This window comes from Lissotriton vulgaris, chromosome 11, assembly GCF_964263255.1.
Source record: "Lissotriton vulgaris chromosome 11, aLisVul1.2, whole genome shotgun sequence".
NCBI classification, from domain to species: domain Eukaryota; kingdom Metazoa; phylum Chordata; class Amphibia; order Caudata; family Salamandridae; genus Lissotriton; species Lissotriton vulgaris.
The window spans coordinates 872,759,768-872,776,564 of record NC_141699.1 but is presented as its reverse complement, the minus strand read 5'-3'; the positions used below and the strand labels follow the sequence as shown (position 1 = coordinate 872,776,564).

The 16,797-nt window shown below is 46.6% G+C and overlaps 1 protein-coding gene across 1 annotated transcript in view; it reads right to left on the bottom strand.

Moving 5' to 3' along the window:
- The window catches only part of AGXT (alanine--glyoxylate aminotransferase), a 465,350-nt gene that overhangs the window by 60,471 nt on the left and 388,082 nt on the right, over positions 1-16,797 (bottom strand). Inside the window, exons 8-9 of the mRNA XM_086944021.1 lie at positions 12,198-12,267; positions 11,825-11,920 (exon numbers count right to left, since the gene is read on the bottom strand). Of these exons, the coding sequence (XP_086800147.1) occupies positions 11,825-11,920; positions 12,198-12,267 (166 nt within the window). The remainder of the gene's footprint in view (positions 1-11,824; positions 11,921-12,197; positions 12,268-16,797) is intronic.

The window sequence follows — 16,797 nt, the reverse complement described above, 5'->3', positions numbered from 1 at the left end:
GCCCAAGAAAAGCTCTTATCTGAACATCATCATCGGTTTCAATAAAAGGAAGAAAAAACCATCAAATAAAATCAACATAGTGCAAATGTCTCAGACTTTAACTACAAGTCCCAGCACTCCAACTTGTAAGGATCCGAGGGTAGTCCGTTCACAGTGTCCATTATCCTTAGATAAGCAGTCCCCTCTCTCTGTTCTTCCTCTTTCTTCGCTGCTCCCGCAGCCAGTTAAGTGTTTTCTCTTTGCTCTTGGGTTTATAGTGGTATTTACCTCACATTTGGGGTTCTTGGTTATTCTTTTGGGGTCTGTGTAAACGCTGTGGCGTTTTTTTCTTCACAGAGCCCCGAGAACGTCGCAGGGGCGGTTTTTCCGCACCTTTCGCGACCTTTATTCCCGTTGTTGTTCCGCGGCGTGTATCAGCCGCTAGAGGGCACTGCGGCGTCTCGTTGGTCTTCAGCGCGGTTTTCTCCTCAGAGGAGCCGCGCTGCGGAATCCAACGGACGCGGAGCCTTGCCCTCGTGCCCCCTCAGTGACGCTCAGTTAATCCGGGTCTGTAGCCCCATTTCAGTGATTTTTTCACTCTTACGCCCTGTTGAGGGTCTGTATTGCAGTCTTACCGCGTTGCTGCCGGTGGTGCCGGTTCGAGCACTCCTTAGCCCCTGGTGTGGTAGCGCGCTGTGGGGGGGCAGACCTGGTCCCTTGTGGTGGGTCGGCGCGCTGTGTGTGGTCTGAGTGCGCCCTAATTGCGGTCAGTTCCTGACGCCCAAAAGCTGTACAGTCCTCCGGGCGGTTTGTGTACCTTTGGACCCCCACGTGTCTGGGGCTGTGTTGTGGAGGCCGTTGGGAGTCTCTAAGTCAGGTGGCTATCTATAGGTGTGTGACTGAGGTAGTTGGCCCTATGGAAGACCGCCTTTCGGCGCGCATTGTAGAAGAATGCGCCGAGTTGGCGCGCGCTGATCTTCCAGGTCCTTCGGGGGAGGGTCCTCCAGCACCGAAGAAACCTTGCAGGGACGGGCCATCGGAGCATGCCCAAGGGGTGGACAAGGGCGCCTTCGAGCGTCTTCGGGACGCTTTCTTAGCGAAGGTGACCGCGCCCCCCGCAGAGCAGCCCGCTGCCCCGGTGGCGCCTTTGGAGGTTGCACCTTCTTCCCCTGACAGGGATTCCCCAGATACCGATGATGACGATGAGTCAGAGCGTTCCTGGCGTCCTTCGGGCTCGGTTGCGGAGTTGCCTCGGGATAGCTCTGGCATGCTGGACCCGGATGAGATTATTCATCCGCGGTCAGCAGCTTGGGCCCCGGGCGACAAAGTGGCCAAGTTCGTGGCGAGCAGGCTTCGCAAACCACTGGAGAAGGAGGCCAGAGGTTGTCTACGGGGGGAATGCCCTAGGCCATCGTTAGAAGGCAATGTAGCCATGACCCCAGACCTGGATGCCAAGATGGCGACATTTCTGGCTAAATTCATGAAGGATCCCCGCAAGGGCATAGACCGTTCTTGGCGGTCCTGGCAAGATAAGTTGTTGAACGCGGTGGGTCCGATCACAAAAATTTTAGATATGGCAGAGGAAGCGAAGGTCACGGGTGCGACCATTTCCCCTGAAGTGCTGTCTAATTGGGCACAAAGGGTGGTTATTTGCTTGGGTAACGCCAACTGCGCCCTTTCCACAGAGCGCCGACGGTCCTTTCTAATTAACTGGACCCGAAGCTTGGAGACCTAGCCTCTTCGGAGGCGGGGGCTGTGGCCCAAGGAGGTCTCTTTGGCGAGCCCTTCATTAAAGAATTGGGAAAATTCGTATCTACTTTTACCTCGCTGGACAAAGCCCAATCCAGCATCAAACGTGTTTTCCATCAGCGTTTTTCCTCCGGGGCTGGTCGCAGCAGGGACCGTGCGACCGGCCGTACAGGGCAGAATGCCGGCAACAGAGGGCAAGGCTCCGGACGAGGGCAGTATAATACATCTGCCAACTATACGAACTTCTATCCCACCAGAGGACAGCGCTTTATTTTTATTTATTTTATTTATTTATGTAGTTTGTAGAGCGCGCAGCTACCCCCGAGGGGGTGTCCCGGCGCTAGAACCTGAACCTCCGGGGGAGAAGAAAAGAGCAGGGAGGAAGTTAGCAGGAATAGATCAGAGTACAGAAAAGAGCCAAGTTTTGAGTCTGGCCCGGAAGATGGATTCAGAAGGGCAGAATCTAAGATCGATTGGCAGAGCGTTCCACAATTTTGCCGCGATAACACTGAACCCTCTGCCGCCCATTCTGGTGAGTCTGAAGCGGGGAGAGATCAGAAGGCGGAGATCGTTGGATCTCAGGGATCTGATGGAGTGGGATATTGAGACTCGTTTTTTCAAATAATTGGGTCCGAGGTCATTGATGGAGGTCGCGGCTTCAGGAAAGGTGCAGGAAACAACTCCAATGCCGGTGAGTGTAATTCCTGCAGACCAAGTTTGTGTTGGCGGCCGTTTAGCGGCCTTCTGGGGGGAGTGGGCACTTCTCACCGCAGACGCGTGGGTGTTACAAACCGTCCGCGGTTTCCATATAGAATTCTACGACCAGCCCTTTCAGGTGAGTGCCCCTCCTCCGATGGTATTCTCAGAGGCCGATGCGTTGTTGATAGACGAAGAGGTCGCGGACTTGCTTCGCAAAGGGGCCGTTCGTCGTTCAACTCGTCATCCCTCGGGGTTCATCAGCAACCTCTTTCTGGTGGACAAGCCCGGCGGCGGACGTCGCCCAGTCATCAATCTCAGAGAGTTCAATGGGTGGCTGGTGTATCGCCACTTCAAGATGGAGGGGATCCATCTGTTGCGCGATATTCTTCTTTCACAGGACTGGTTGGTGCGGTTGGATTTAAAGGACGCCTATCTGGTGGTCCCCATTCATCCCCCACACCGTCGTTTCCTGCAGTTTGTCTGGAAGGGTCAAGTGTTCGAGTTCATGGCCCTTCCTTTCGGTCTGTCTTCCGCTCCGTGGTGCTTCACGAAAGTGCTGCACCCGGTGATAGAGTTTTTGCGCGGTCAAGGCGTCCGGCTAATCGTCTACTTGGACGACATTTTGCTTTTGGACCAATGTCCTCAAAGACTACGCGTACAACTGCAGCTGGCGGTGTCGCTTTTACAAAAGTTGGGGTTTGTTATCAACGAGGCCAAGTCGGTTCTGGTTCCCTCTCAACGGATAGAGTTCCTGGGTTTCATCATAGACTCTGTCGAGTCCAACCTCAGTCTTCCAGCCCGCAAGTTGTCGAAGATCCGTCATGTGTTGCGGCAGACTGTGGGGAGGTCTCACACCTCGTTGAGGCAGATTGCCAGAGTGGTGGTCCTCTTGTCCTCTTCCATCCAGGCGATTTTCCCAGGGCCGCTGCATTACAGAGCCCTTCAACGCCTCCAAAGCCTTTCATTTGCGCAGAGGTTTGTCTTACGATCAGATGGTTCCTCTCTCAGAAGAGGTGAAGGAGGAGATGACGTGGTGGCTTTCTCACATGGAAGCCTGGAATGGTCGGGCAATTTTTGGGTCAGACCCGGATTTAGTGATCCAGTCCGATGCCAGCAGGGCCGGTTGGGGCGCACGCTGCGGAGAATTTTCCACAGGCGGTGCATGGTCGCCGGAGGAGCAGAAGTTGCACATCAACTGTCTGGAGCTCTTGGCTGGGTCCTTTGCTGTTCGTTGCTGAACCAAGGATACGGTGCAGTTGTGCGTCCTTTTGAAGATGGACAACGTCTCAGCCGTACGGTATGTGAACCATCTGGGAGGTTCTCGGTCCCGTGCGCTAGCGAACCTAGCGAAGGAGTTTTGGACCTATTGCCTGGACAATCACGTGTCGGTACAGGCAGAGTACTTACCGGGCCAGTCCAATCAGGTGGGGGACTGGCATTCCAGATATCTACGAGATTTCAGTCAGTGGAAGCTGGATGTACCGGTTTTTCAATGGTTGAATGACCTCTGGGGTCCTTTCTCGATCGACCTTTTTGCCTCGCGGTTGGATCATCAACTTCCGAGGTTCTTCAGTTGGAGGCCGGATCCGGTGGCGGAAGCCACGGACGCGTTTCTTCAAGACTGGAGTCGGGAGTCTCCTTATGCGTTCCCTCCCTTCTCCATGATAACGAGAACGGCGGCTCAGCTTCGCCGGCAGAAAGGGGAGCTGGTCCTAGTGACTCCATTCTGGAGGTCGCAAGTGTGGTTTCCGGTTCTACTGGAACTTTCTTGGGATTTTCCAATCCTACTCCCCCAGTTTCCTCACCTGCTTCTCAGTCCAGATCAGGAGCCTCATCACCTCCTCGTGCAGGGTTCTCTCCACCTCATGGTATGGAGGCTTTCAGGGGACGCTGGTCGCTCCCAGGACTTTCGCGACCGGCTGAGGGACTTTTGTCCAAGGCCTGGGCTCCCAGTACGTCGAAACGCTACAAGTCCGCTTGGACTAAGTGGGTACGTTGGTGTCTTCGACACGATCTGGATCCCTTGGTCGCAGGAGTGGTTCCCATCCTGAACTTCCTAACTGAATTGGCTACGGCGGGTTTGGCGTATCGCACAATCAATGCCATGCGTTCAGCGATTTCTGCTGCGCACCTGCCGGTGAACGGTTCCCCAGTGGGTGAACATCCTTTTGTGAGCAGACTCTGGCGAGGTGTCCGGTTGTCCTTGCCGCCGGAACCTCGTTACTCCGTCCTCTGGGACGTGAATGTGGTGTTGAACTTGTTTCTCTCCTGGCAGGCCAATAGATACTTGTCTTTGAAGGAGCTTTCGTCCAAATTGGCCATGCTGTTATGCTTGGTGTCGTGTCGCAGAGTGTCAGATGTTCGAGCTCTGGATGTGTCCGCACGGGGGTTTTCGCCTGAGGGCGTCACCTTTACGGTTGGCCGCCGTACAAAATCTGCCTTCAAAACCATTACATATCCTGCTTTTGTGGATGTTCCAAAATTATGTGTTGTGAACTGTTTGAAAGATATGACTTGGGATCTTCGCCCTCCGGGTGAACGTCAGTTGCTGATTGCCTTGCGAAAGCCACACCATGCAGTCTCTTCCCCCACAATTGCCAGGTGGGTGCGCTGGGTCATGCAGGAAGCAGGCATCGATACTAAACGTTTTGGGGCTCATTCTGCCAGAGGGGCCATGGCCTCTAAGGCGTTTGCAGTAGGTGCACGTTTGGAGGACTTGATGCGTGCAGCGGATTGGTCTTCAGAGTCCACTTTTAAGAAGTTTTACTTCAAGCCAGTGGTGGACATTGCCCAGTTGGTGGTGAGTAAGCTTTAAACTAGCATAATCTGAGCCTCCGGTCCTGCCATAGAATCGAAATTTGCCTAGCTAGTGTGACGGTAAGTTTCAATTCTATTAAGACACGGAGGCGAGGATTATCCCACCCAGATCGTCCGCGTGTGACGTCCCACCCGTATGCCAGTAAGTACGTAGGTTTCCAGTTTTGGTGCTGTTAAATTCATGCCTGCTGTTGTCCATGTTTATATTGCTGACATGCACCTGGTTGTACAACTCTCACGCAGTTGTGTTTTTCGCTAGGTAAGGATGGTGCCAAGCAGGACCAGTAAAGATGAAGCGTAATTCGCGAAGAAAGAGGAAGAACAGAGAGAGGGGACTGCTTATATAAGGATAATGGACACTGTGAAAGGACTACCCTCGGATCCTTACAAGTTGGAGTGCTGGGACTTGTAGTTAAAGTCTGAGACATTTGCACTATGTTGATTTTATTTGATGGTTTTTTCTTCCTTTTATTGAAACCGATGATGATGTTCCAATAAGAGCTTTTCTTGGGCTGCTGTGCGTTTTGTATTTTAATAAATGGCGGAGAAAGAAAAGCATAATCCTCGCCTCTGTGTCCTTAATAGAATTGAAACTTACCGTCACACTAGCTAGGCAAATTTCGATTCTGCAGTGCATGTCGATATGTGCGGACTGGGGAGGAGGGATAAACAGATACATTTTGCACAACATGAATTTATGTCACAACTATTGTTGATGTATTCAATAAAATAAAAATAAAAAACCCCAAAAAGATAACTGAAAAGTTAGAAATGGATTCTGGTAAATGTTCAGTACCAGAAGTATGACTTCGTCATTTGAGATTAGATTTTATTTGATTTTATTTTATCAGATTAACAGATGCAATCAACATCTGTCTATGCTAGATGCGAAACGCAAAGATTTTGACCTATTGTAAACGCAAAGGCAAATGGAAGAGAGATTCTGAAAGCAGGGTCTGAGACGGGTCTCTGCCGTGCTCTCCATTATTGCCCTCACCCTCGAGGTGTAAAAAAAATCTTAATTCTGAAGCAGCTCCACCCTTCACTGACTTTGATGTACCTTCCAAGAGGCTCACTATAGTTATTTCAGTCTCATCATTTCAGAACGGAAGCATTTATAATATAATACACAACAAAGCCATAGTTGCTGCTTTTTTAAATTACCTTATGCAACTACCAGCCATTGACAAAGCCAATAGCACTGACTTGTTGTAGGTGTAATGTTACTTGTTGCATTATATATCTGCGTGCAATGACAGAATCAGCAGATTACCAGCCGGGATGGTACACCATGCTAAGAGCAGATTTTTAGCTTGCATATTTTTAAGCCACGTCCATAATTACATCGGTCGCGCCAATGTGAGAGACCCCCCCGTTTTTCCATTCCACTTAAAGCCCTGCCTGTGAGACCTATCTCCAGCAAGCAGACATGAGTAAGAAAGTATGATGCGCACCATGCCTTTGAAAAGACTGTCGGAACAGCCAAAGCATAGCAGGATTAGATTAATTTACTGTCATGTTTTTCAGTATACATCTGAAAAACAACTTTTGTCCCATTAATATTAATGAAAAACCCTACAGGAGTGACCAGCAGACAGTGAATCGAATAGTCTTCAGGAGAATATTGAGTAAGCAGGGCTCGAGTCGGGGTACCACATGGGTGGACGGCGTCCCCCCACTTATTTTACCGAGAGCTCAATAACTATAAACTGCAACTGAGTGCAAGCCACCTTTCGTGACGTCACTTCCTGTCGTGACGTCGGGGCTCGAGTCGAGGTTTCACGCAGGTGGACGGCGTCCCCCTACTTATTTTACCGGGAGCTCGATAACTATAAACTGCAACTGAGTGCAAGTCACCTTTCATGACGTCACTTCCTGTCATGACATCAGCGTCCCGCCACTTCATTTTTTAGAACCAGCCCAAACTTTAAAAGCCTCTTACCTGTCTAACAGGACATTCACGGTGGAACTAGGAGAGGCTAAATCCAAACCTTTCAGTTCCCCATGCGGCGTCCCACAGGGGTAGTCGCTAAGTCCCACTCTATTTAATCTTTATGTGGCACCCCTGGCGGCAATAATAAGGAACCATGGCTTCAAGCCAGTCTCCTACGCCGACGACACACAAATTGTGGTGTCAATCTCAAGTAACATCTCAGAGACTGCAACGAAATCTAAAAAATGCATGCAACACATCTTCCAATGGATGCAGGGTAATTGCTTGAAACTAAATGGGAGCAAAAGTGAAGTTATGTTGTTGGGGACAGACATGCAATCTTGGTCACAGGAATGGTGGCCGGAGGACCAGGGCAAATGCCCCATCCCAGTCGATAAGGTCAGAAATTTGGGTGTCCCCCTGGATGACAAACTTACGTACAAGGCACAAACAAATAAGTTAGCTTCTTCCGTATGGTATATTCTGAAAATAATCAGGAAACTCCTACCTTTCATTCCCCTTGACTCACGCAAGACGGTGGTCACAGCACTGGTGCTATCGAGGCTGGATTTTGGAAACGCACTGTATGCAGGGATTCAGGTCAAGCAATTGGCGACATTACAGCATCTACAGAATGCAGTGGCCAGATTGGTGCTGGATATCCCAAAGTATGAGCCAGTGGCGCACAGATTGACAGGCTTGCACTGGCTGCCAATTGCCAAAAGAGTCAAATTCAAGTCCCTCTGCCTGACATACAAGGCACTTCAGGGAACAGGCTGCCAGTTCCTGAAAAACCACTTGAAATGGTACGAACCATCTAGATCCCTGAGATCCAGCCAACTGAAAATGATCCAGGTCCCTAGATTCAAGCAGGTTAGATGGGGCGGGAGAAGCTTCAGACTGCATGCAGCCCGGCTTTGGAACCAGCTCCCAATATCAATTAAAAACTTCCCTTCCTTTGTACTCCTTCAGAAAAGAAATAAAGACTTGGTTGTTCACCACAAGTCTATGAACCACCCTGTGAGGAAGCAGACTTTCTGGTCACGCAGCGCCAAGATGCCCAAGGGCATTCGCGCGCTATACAAATCTCAAATCAAATCAAATCTTTTTTTAGAACTTGTGCCCTGCGAGTAAGCTTCACATCATTTATAGAGTGCTTTCTACTCCTGACGAGGTGTTGAAGTACTTTAGGACAGGCAGCATGCTACTCTGTGAGAGCCTAATGTTAGCAATTAGCTAAGTATAAGGATTGTCTTTAGTCCTGCTACTTCTATTCGATGCCAGGCAGTCTAAACTTAAGGCGATTGGTTCAAGCTTGAGCGTGTTCCAAATGTGATGCTAATTTCATACTTGTGAGTTAATAGGGTGCTTCCCATTATTAGTGACTTGTCATGTGCGTTTGTTATATAGTAGCGTAATAAAAGTGTCATTTAGTCTGGTCAGTATAAATGTATTAGATTGTAGTTCAGAATTGTTTGGCTGAACAACAAAATAAATCTTTAGGTAAAAACAATGCCTGCATAACATTGTAATTCAAGCAATGAAAACCAATAAAGTCTGTGTAGTGACTTGTCTTGGTTGCTGTACATCCTCCCCAGAGTTCCTGGACCCTGTTGCTCAGCCAGTGTGTGAGGTCTTTAGGATGTTGAGCGTGTATGTGGTCCTATTTGTTCACCCTTCCTTAGGAGCAAAGGGTGTAGGGCAGTGCGCAAGCCCAAGGTTGTCAATCCTTTGTAAGGGATAAGGATGTAGGGGAAGTGTGTAAACCCAAGGGGCCACATGCATCAAGGTATTTAGGAGTCGCAAACGGTGCAAATCGGTAAATCCGGCCGTTTGCGATTCCTAAATATCTTTTTTGTATACATCAAACTTTTTTGGTAAAATCGCTATTTTTTGCGAATTCCAAAAATGCGATTGCTTTTAAGGAATCGCAAATTTGCGATTCCTTAAAAGCAATGCATGATTGCTTTTGAAATTGCGAATTCGCAATTAGGGGGTGCAAATTACCACAAGGGTGAACCTCGTGGTAATTTGCGAAAAAGTTTTAAAATGCACAAAATTGCATTTTAAACACTGTCATGTTACAGACACACATGTCCTTAGGACATTTGTGTGTGTAACATGCGCTTAAAAATGCATTTCAGGGGTGCATGGGGGGGTCACTTGGACCCCCCCCTGCACCCATGGAATGCATTAACATTTTGCGAATCGCTAATAGAAATTCGCAAAATATCAATGCCTTCCCATTGATTCCTATGGGGCATAGGAATTAATGGGAATTGCGAAATCGCAATTTAGAATTCGCATAATCCTTGCGATTCGGTAAAAATTGCGATTTTCACCGAATCGCTAAAATTATGCGAACAAATTGATGCATCCCATTTTGTGATTCCTTATTTGCGATTCCCTAAAAATCGCAAATAAGGAATTGCAAAACCTTACAATGATGCATGTAGCCCAAGGTGTTTACCCTTCCTAAGGGGTAAAGGGTATAGGGGTAGTGTGTAAGCTCAAAGTTGACCACCCTCTCTAAGGGGTTAAAGGTGGAGGGGGTACGTTGTAACACCCCGATGCAGTTGAGGGCATGACGTCCCTGGTTCTGCCATTAGTTGTATGGAAGGAGAAGAGGGTACGCAGTCCCTGGTTCTGCTATGTGTTGTGTAAGTGGAGTAGAGGATATGTAGTCCCTGGTCCTGCTGTGAAAGTGGATGCAGTAGAGGGCATGTAGTCCCTGGTCCTGCTGTAAATGTTTTGAGACACCCATTGGTATTCTTACTGTTGTCCTTCCTGGTTGGTTATGGGCATAGTGTAGGGGCATGGGTATTGCACCCTTATGCTAGTGATGTCCTTCCTGTGTGGTTAGAGGCGTGCTACTGGGACATATGTTTTTCACCCTGATATGTGTTGAAGAAAGGATGAATGTGGGTCCACCCTGCTGAGGGGAATGACATAAGGGTATTATTCATTTTCTAAGACCTGCATGATGTGATTATCAATGTATTCTAATGTTCATAGGACTGTTGATCGTATTGCCTCATCTTTTGTGCTTTTGATTTGATGGTTGTTGAGAAGGAATATTTATGGGACTCATTGATTGTTTTATAATATTTTCTATTGTTTCCTTAACAGGGGAAGATGTGTTGTGACTTGTCTTGGTTGCTATCTATCCTCCGTAGAGTTCTAGGCCCCTACTGCTCAGCCAGTGTGTGAGGTCATTAGAATGCTGAAAGTGTTTGTGGTTAGATGAGTGTCAGTTGAAGGAAAGGGCTGGGGCAACAAGGAGGCTGCTCCTGGTGGGGCATTATCTGTTACTTGCAACAAGCTTAATAAACCTTCCTTTTTAATCCATACGACTTGGCTACGTACCATCATTTATACATTACCACATAAGCCCTACCAAAAGCAGCATCCTGCTCCTCAGCCCATATCTCCAACTGACATTCCCGTCCCACAAACACGCTCTACATGCTAGATGACCACACACATACTTGCTGAGCAGCCGGGACATGGAATGCTGGGGAGGATGTATTAAGATACAACACATCTCCCCTCTTCATATATAAAAAATACAAATTACAATGGAAAATATCATAGGATATAAGATGGTGATCGAGGGAACCGTCCCATGACATTGGATACAATACTACAGGGAGAATGCATAAGATGGCAAAGGGCCGTGACAGGAAAGAGCACACATTTCCCTAATTTCTAGATGACCACACACACTGGCTGAGCAGCAGGAACGCTGGGGAGTATGTAATAAGATACAACAGCCTTGCTTATTAAAAAGAAACCAAAAAAACAGATGATGCACTGGGAGTTGCGTTCTTTCTTTCTTAAAATAGCTGTATTGAAGACAGTCACAACCTAGAACTGCTTATGCATTTAGAATCCTGGGGGCAGATTTACAAGCCCCTGTGCCGCTTTTACGCCGCAGTTGCATCACTTTTGTGACGCAGCGGCGGCGCCAACCCAGCGCAATGCTGCAGGGTATTTACAACGTGGCGCATCTGGGACATGCGTCACGTTGTAAAGCCCTGTGCTACAGGTAGGAGTTCGGCGCAGAGGGGGGCGTTTCGGCGCAGGAACGCCTCCTAAAAGTGGCTGAGTGAAATCTACAAGATTTAACTCAGTCACTTTGAAGGCCATGCTGCGTCAAAACCCTGCGCCTGCTTGAAGCAGGAGTAAGGATTGACGCAGCATGTGAGGTATGGGGCACCCTCGAGCCTTGCTGGACCTGCGTCGCCCTTGCGATGCAACTCCAGCAATGCGCCCCCTGTAGACGGGGGATGCGACGCGCATCTGCCCACCCGTGCGCCACGGTGCGCCGCATTGTAAATGGGAAGCATCAGTGGTGGCACACGGGTGGGCAGATGCATCGCAACTCTTCTGGCGCATCCCTGCTGATTAGAAGAGATGCGCCAGAAGTAGTAAATCTGCCCCCAAATTCGTAATACAAGGACAAAGGCTCAGTCACCATGTGATGGTGTCCAGCCGTGCACTAAAAGGGAAGTTCGGGAAATGGCAGCATTGACTACAGTGGTAGGCTCTACGTCTAAGTGAACTCTTCGGAATTCCAGGCAACACTTTAGGTGTTCATGTGCTGCGCTCTAACTCATTCTTTACCTCCACTCTGGCCAATATTACCTCATCTTTCACGTACAACTTCAGGCCGAGTTTCTCTAGACCCTCATAGAGGTAAAGCGCGTTCTCCTTGTGAAGCTTCCAGGACTTCTCCAGGCCCTTAAAAGACAAAGGAGCCGGTTAAAGGGATGGTGAAGTTCACTAGCTCAGACATCGAGAAAAACAGGTCATCAGTGAGAGATATAGGGAAACCAAAACTGAAAGAATTTTCTGATCCCATTTCAACTTTATCATCAACTGCCTTTTTTACCATCTTTTCTGCTCCTTTTCTTCATCAAACCTATTCACTTTCACAAATCTAGCCTAATCCTTCTCCCATTTTACCCCCCGCATATTTTCTGCACTCCCTTCCACCACATTTTCAGAAGCAGCTTACCTGCTCAGCTAGTATTGCCAATCCCTCTCTTAGACTGAAGAAGTTTGTAACAGGCCCAGTGTGGTGATACCTGTAGAGACAGTGTGGTAAAAACACATACATCATTACTCAAACTTACTTCTCATGGAAGGGAATGCACGGTGGTTCTGATTTGTTTCTGCAGTGATAGCTACAACAACAATGATATGCTAGAGTCATACGCATGGTGTGTGATTATTTTGCCTCTCTTTCCACTAGCACTGATCACAGAATCCCAGACTTTTGAGAGAAGCCAAATGCCCATCTTGCGCCCCGTTGCCATGATCACCGAATCCTTTTCAAAATTGCAGAGAAGTCAACTGCCCACTTTGTGACCCATTACCTTGGAGTAGATCGAGTACTGTATTAAAGAGAAATGTCACCAATGTACTTGTATCTCTACTTCCCCCATTTTCCAGGCTCCTTTGTCAAGTATCCTTCACCCCATCATCGACCATCCAATCCCTTTTCTCCTTGTGCTTTGGCCAATCCCATTTCTTCCCTTCCAGCCTTCAGATTCTTGCCCTGATCCTCACTGCACATACTTTATGTTATGATACTTCACCATCCTCTTCCCGTTTTCTACTTTTAGTCACCTTCCTACCCACTGTCCCCATGTTCCTTCTCTCCTACTTCCAATCTCCATGCCTCTGTTCCGTCTACCTCCTCCATCCTATCCCCTCTCTTGCCCAGTCTCTGTCACATCTCCATTGGTCCACTTTTCCCACAACGGTGTTTTTCCGTTCCACATCTTCCGATTTCTGAATGGTCACTCAAGGCTCTTTTCATAATTTCCCATTTCTCTTACACCTATCCACCTTGATCCACTACACACCATTTACTTACTTACAGTTTGCTTCCTATTGCCTCGTATTCTTTTCCTCCATCACCAATGTTCTATGGTTAAGACCATACTATTTGTCACTGTCATTGTTTCTACATTTAAATTGTGACTTTCGTGTTACCATTTTTTTCAAATTCTTGTGAAAATACTTATTACATTTACAAAATCCCAATAGTCCCTTCACCCTTAGCCCTTTCTCCCGTAACACCTAAACCCTCCACCGTTTACATCTTAATGCTTCAGCCTTCACACTTAAAACTTTCACCCTAAACCCTTCCTCTGTAGACCCTTCACCATTACCCTATAAACCCTTTTCCCTTCAGCCCTAAAACATTCACCCTTAAACCCGTTGCGTATAAACCCCTCACCCTTCACCTCTAAACCCCTGATTCTCAACCCATAAGCTCTTATCCCTTTAGCCCTCACCGTTTCATCCATCCCCCTAAACATTTCACACCGAACACTTCCCTGTTGCACCTATTACCATTGATCCTTAGATCATCACTCTTCTTTCCTAAACCCTTCACCATTCATGTCTAAAACCTTATCTCTAAATCCCTTCACCAGTCACCCTTTAACTCTCGGCCCTTTACCCCTAAACCCTTCACCATTCATCACTTAACCCTTCTGCCCTCACACTTAATCCTCCACTGGTAAATGATTCATCCATAGCCCTTCCCCTTTAATTTTTCATCTCTAAACCTATGACCCTTCACCTCTTACCCTTTACCTTTCAGTTAAAACCTTTCACAGCTAAACCCTTCTCTCTTCACACATAAAACCTACATTCTTCTCTTGTCACCCGAAAGTACTTCACAATTCACCCCTTAACTTTTTATTCCTAAACACTTGACCCTTAACCTCCAACTCTTCACCTTTTACCCTTCACCCAAAAAACCTTCACCAATAAACCATTCATTCATAAACCCCAAGCCCTTCACCCTAATATACATGAGTCTTCACACTTAAATCCTTCATTCCTTAGCCCCTCATTAATCATCCTTACCATTAAACCTTCAGGATTAGATTCTCCACATTTAAACCCTTCACACTTGAACCATTTGCCCCTAAACCCTTAGCCTCTAAGTCATGCCTTCCTTGCCATTCACCCTTTAACTATTCACTCCTGAATCCTTCACCATTCATGTCCAAAACAATTTACTCCTCAATCCCTTCACCAGTCACCCTTAAACTCTTAGCATTACAACCCTAAACCTATCACCATTCACCATTCACCACCTAACCCTTCATCCCTCACACTTAATCCTTAACTGGAAAATGAGTCACCCATAGCCCTTCCCCCCCTTAATCTTTCATCCCTAAACCCATGGCCCTTCATCTCTAAACCCTTTACCCATCAGCTAAAACCTTTCACCACTAAACCCTTCTCTCTTCACACATAAACCCTAAATCCTTCTCTTGTCACCCAAAAGTACTTTTATTTCACCCTAAAATCCTTCATACATAAACCTGTCACCGATCACTCCTAAACTCTTCACCACCCCCTAGTGTAAACTAGGCCTGGGCGGTAAATTCCGTTCCGCTCGCGGAATTTGCGGAATTTGGGTAATTTCGCGTTCTGCGGAGAACGCGAAATTGCTCAAGTCAAGTCAAAAGATCTTTATTCGGAATAAAAACATCCATAAAAGTACATGCAAGTGCAGTTTCAAAACAATACAGTACAATAATGTGACAGCTGGCAAAAAGACATAAACCAATCAATCAATCAATTTCACAGTAACACACAGAATGTCCCTCCTTGCTAAAAACAGCGTTATATACAATTAAAAAATATTTTCTAACAAACAGAGTAAAAATGGATGAAGAATAGCAGCAGCATTAATGGGTCCACATCAAGAATGTGCAAAAATGCAAAATGTGCAAAAAAGAGTTATATAGTGCATAGAGAGTACAATGTGCGGATGTTATACATCAATATATAAAGTGGCTCGTGATCGAACGGCAGCTTTGAGAAAGCAGCTCACTCTGAATATTACTTTATCTGATCCCAGTAATAAAAAAGACCTCAGTGCTTTTCTAAAGTTAGTCAACTTATGTTTTCTACAATAGGGCATTAAGTAATGAGCGGAAAGAATTTTATAGAAATCGCAGAAAAACAAAAAGTGCATAAGGCTCTGTTTCATATTAAGGTTACAAGGACAATACAGGGTTTCTAGATGTTTGTTGTAACCCAAAGGGAAGTTTAGTAGGTTTACTATACTCCCATCTCGAAAGCGAAACAGTAAGCTCCTATTCCATCTGCCAAGGTGTAAACGTAAATACCTGTGTGGGGGGCCTGGATATTTAATTTGAGGTTCAGAATAGCCCATGTATTTTATAACGGTACACTTTGACAGGTTCTTCCTTTCCCGCTCTTCTCTATACAGGTGATATAGTGCCCTATGAATAATAGTCTTATGTGAGCGATTTATTAAACTGGGTGAAGAAAACAAATTACCATGCCCTACGCTATCAAGGCATTCTTTTACAGCTTTCTGCGTTCCGCGACTTCGCGAAATTTTTTGCTTGTTCGCGTTCTCAAAATGCTTGTTCGCGAGATATTTCCCCTTGAGCATGCAAACAGCAATTGTGAACAGGAAAAAAGCATTGTGAACAAGCAATTCCGCGTGTTTGCGGAATTTCTGCGTGGTCGCAGAGATTTTTTTACCGTTTCGCGGAGATTTGCGTAACGCGATTACGCAAATTCCACCCAACCCTAGTGTAAACTACACTCTGTAAGGTTGCAGAAAGGGTTGTGCTAGACCCTTAATTACCGAGCCCTAAGTTTAGTAGAACTTACATATTCTAAGCTGAATTATATGTGCCTAATGTTAGTGATGGATTATTGTAATATTCTATGAATTAGTAAATGGGCTGTGCCCATAAAACATATGAAGCAGAATGCTATTGTTAGAGTTACTATGAAAATGAACACGACAAATATTTCCATCATATTTTCCAAGAATATGTGTTTTAACCTCTATAGAGCATAAACTAAACAAATTTTGCTTCTCGTGGAGAACATGGACTGTCGCCCTGCATACCTTCAACACAGTGGGCCCAGACTTTCAGCTGAATGAGTAGGGTGGGAGGAGAGCTCTGTTAGCGTAGCTCAACTGTAATTCAACTTCTGCACGAGTGTCCAATCTTGGTACCAAAAAGAACACCAAAGAGCAGTCTGAATCTTACTTCATTCGAGACAGCCCAGGTGTGAAGGCCTCTTTAATCTGGTCTCAGTGTGTATATAGTAAACTGACGACTGTGCAAACTAAAACAGTGGTTCCAAAACTGTGGTCCGCTGACCCCAGGGCTCCCTGACACATTCCCAGGGGGTCTGCAGAAAGCATTTTTAAAAGCACTGTACATTTCCTTGTACAATCATCAGTTTTTGGGTACCAATAAAAGTGTCAAGATAACTCTGGTGATTGATGTCCCTGCTTGAGAGAGATTGGAGTTTTGTCCAGTGGCAGCTTTGACTCATCTAAGGTAGGTTAATATTCCTGCTGTAAAGAACATGTTCCATGCATTTCAGAAAACAATATTTTACATGTGGAGCTCAGTGGGTTACTGCTTTTGTCACAGAGATACTGCTGTAACTGTGCAATTCATAAATTACAATTGTAATCTAGCACAGTATGCTATGAACTGCCATCAAAGAGATGCATGCAAACGACATGGTAAAGGTTAGTAAGCTATGTTTTTTTCCCAGTCTTTCATTATCCTGATGCTACTAAAAGG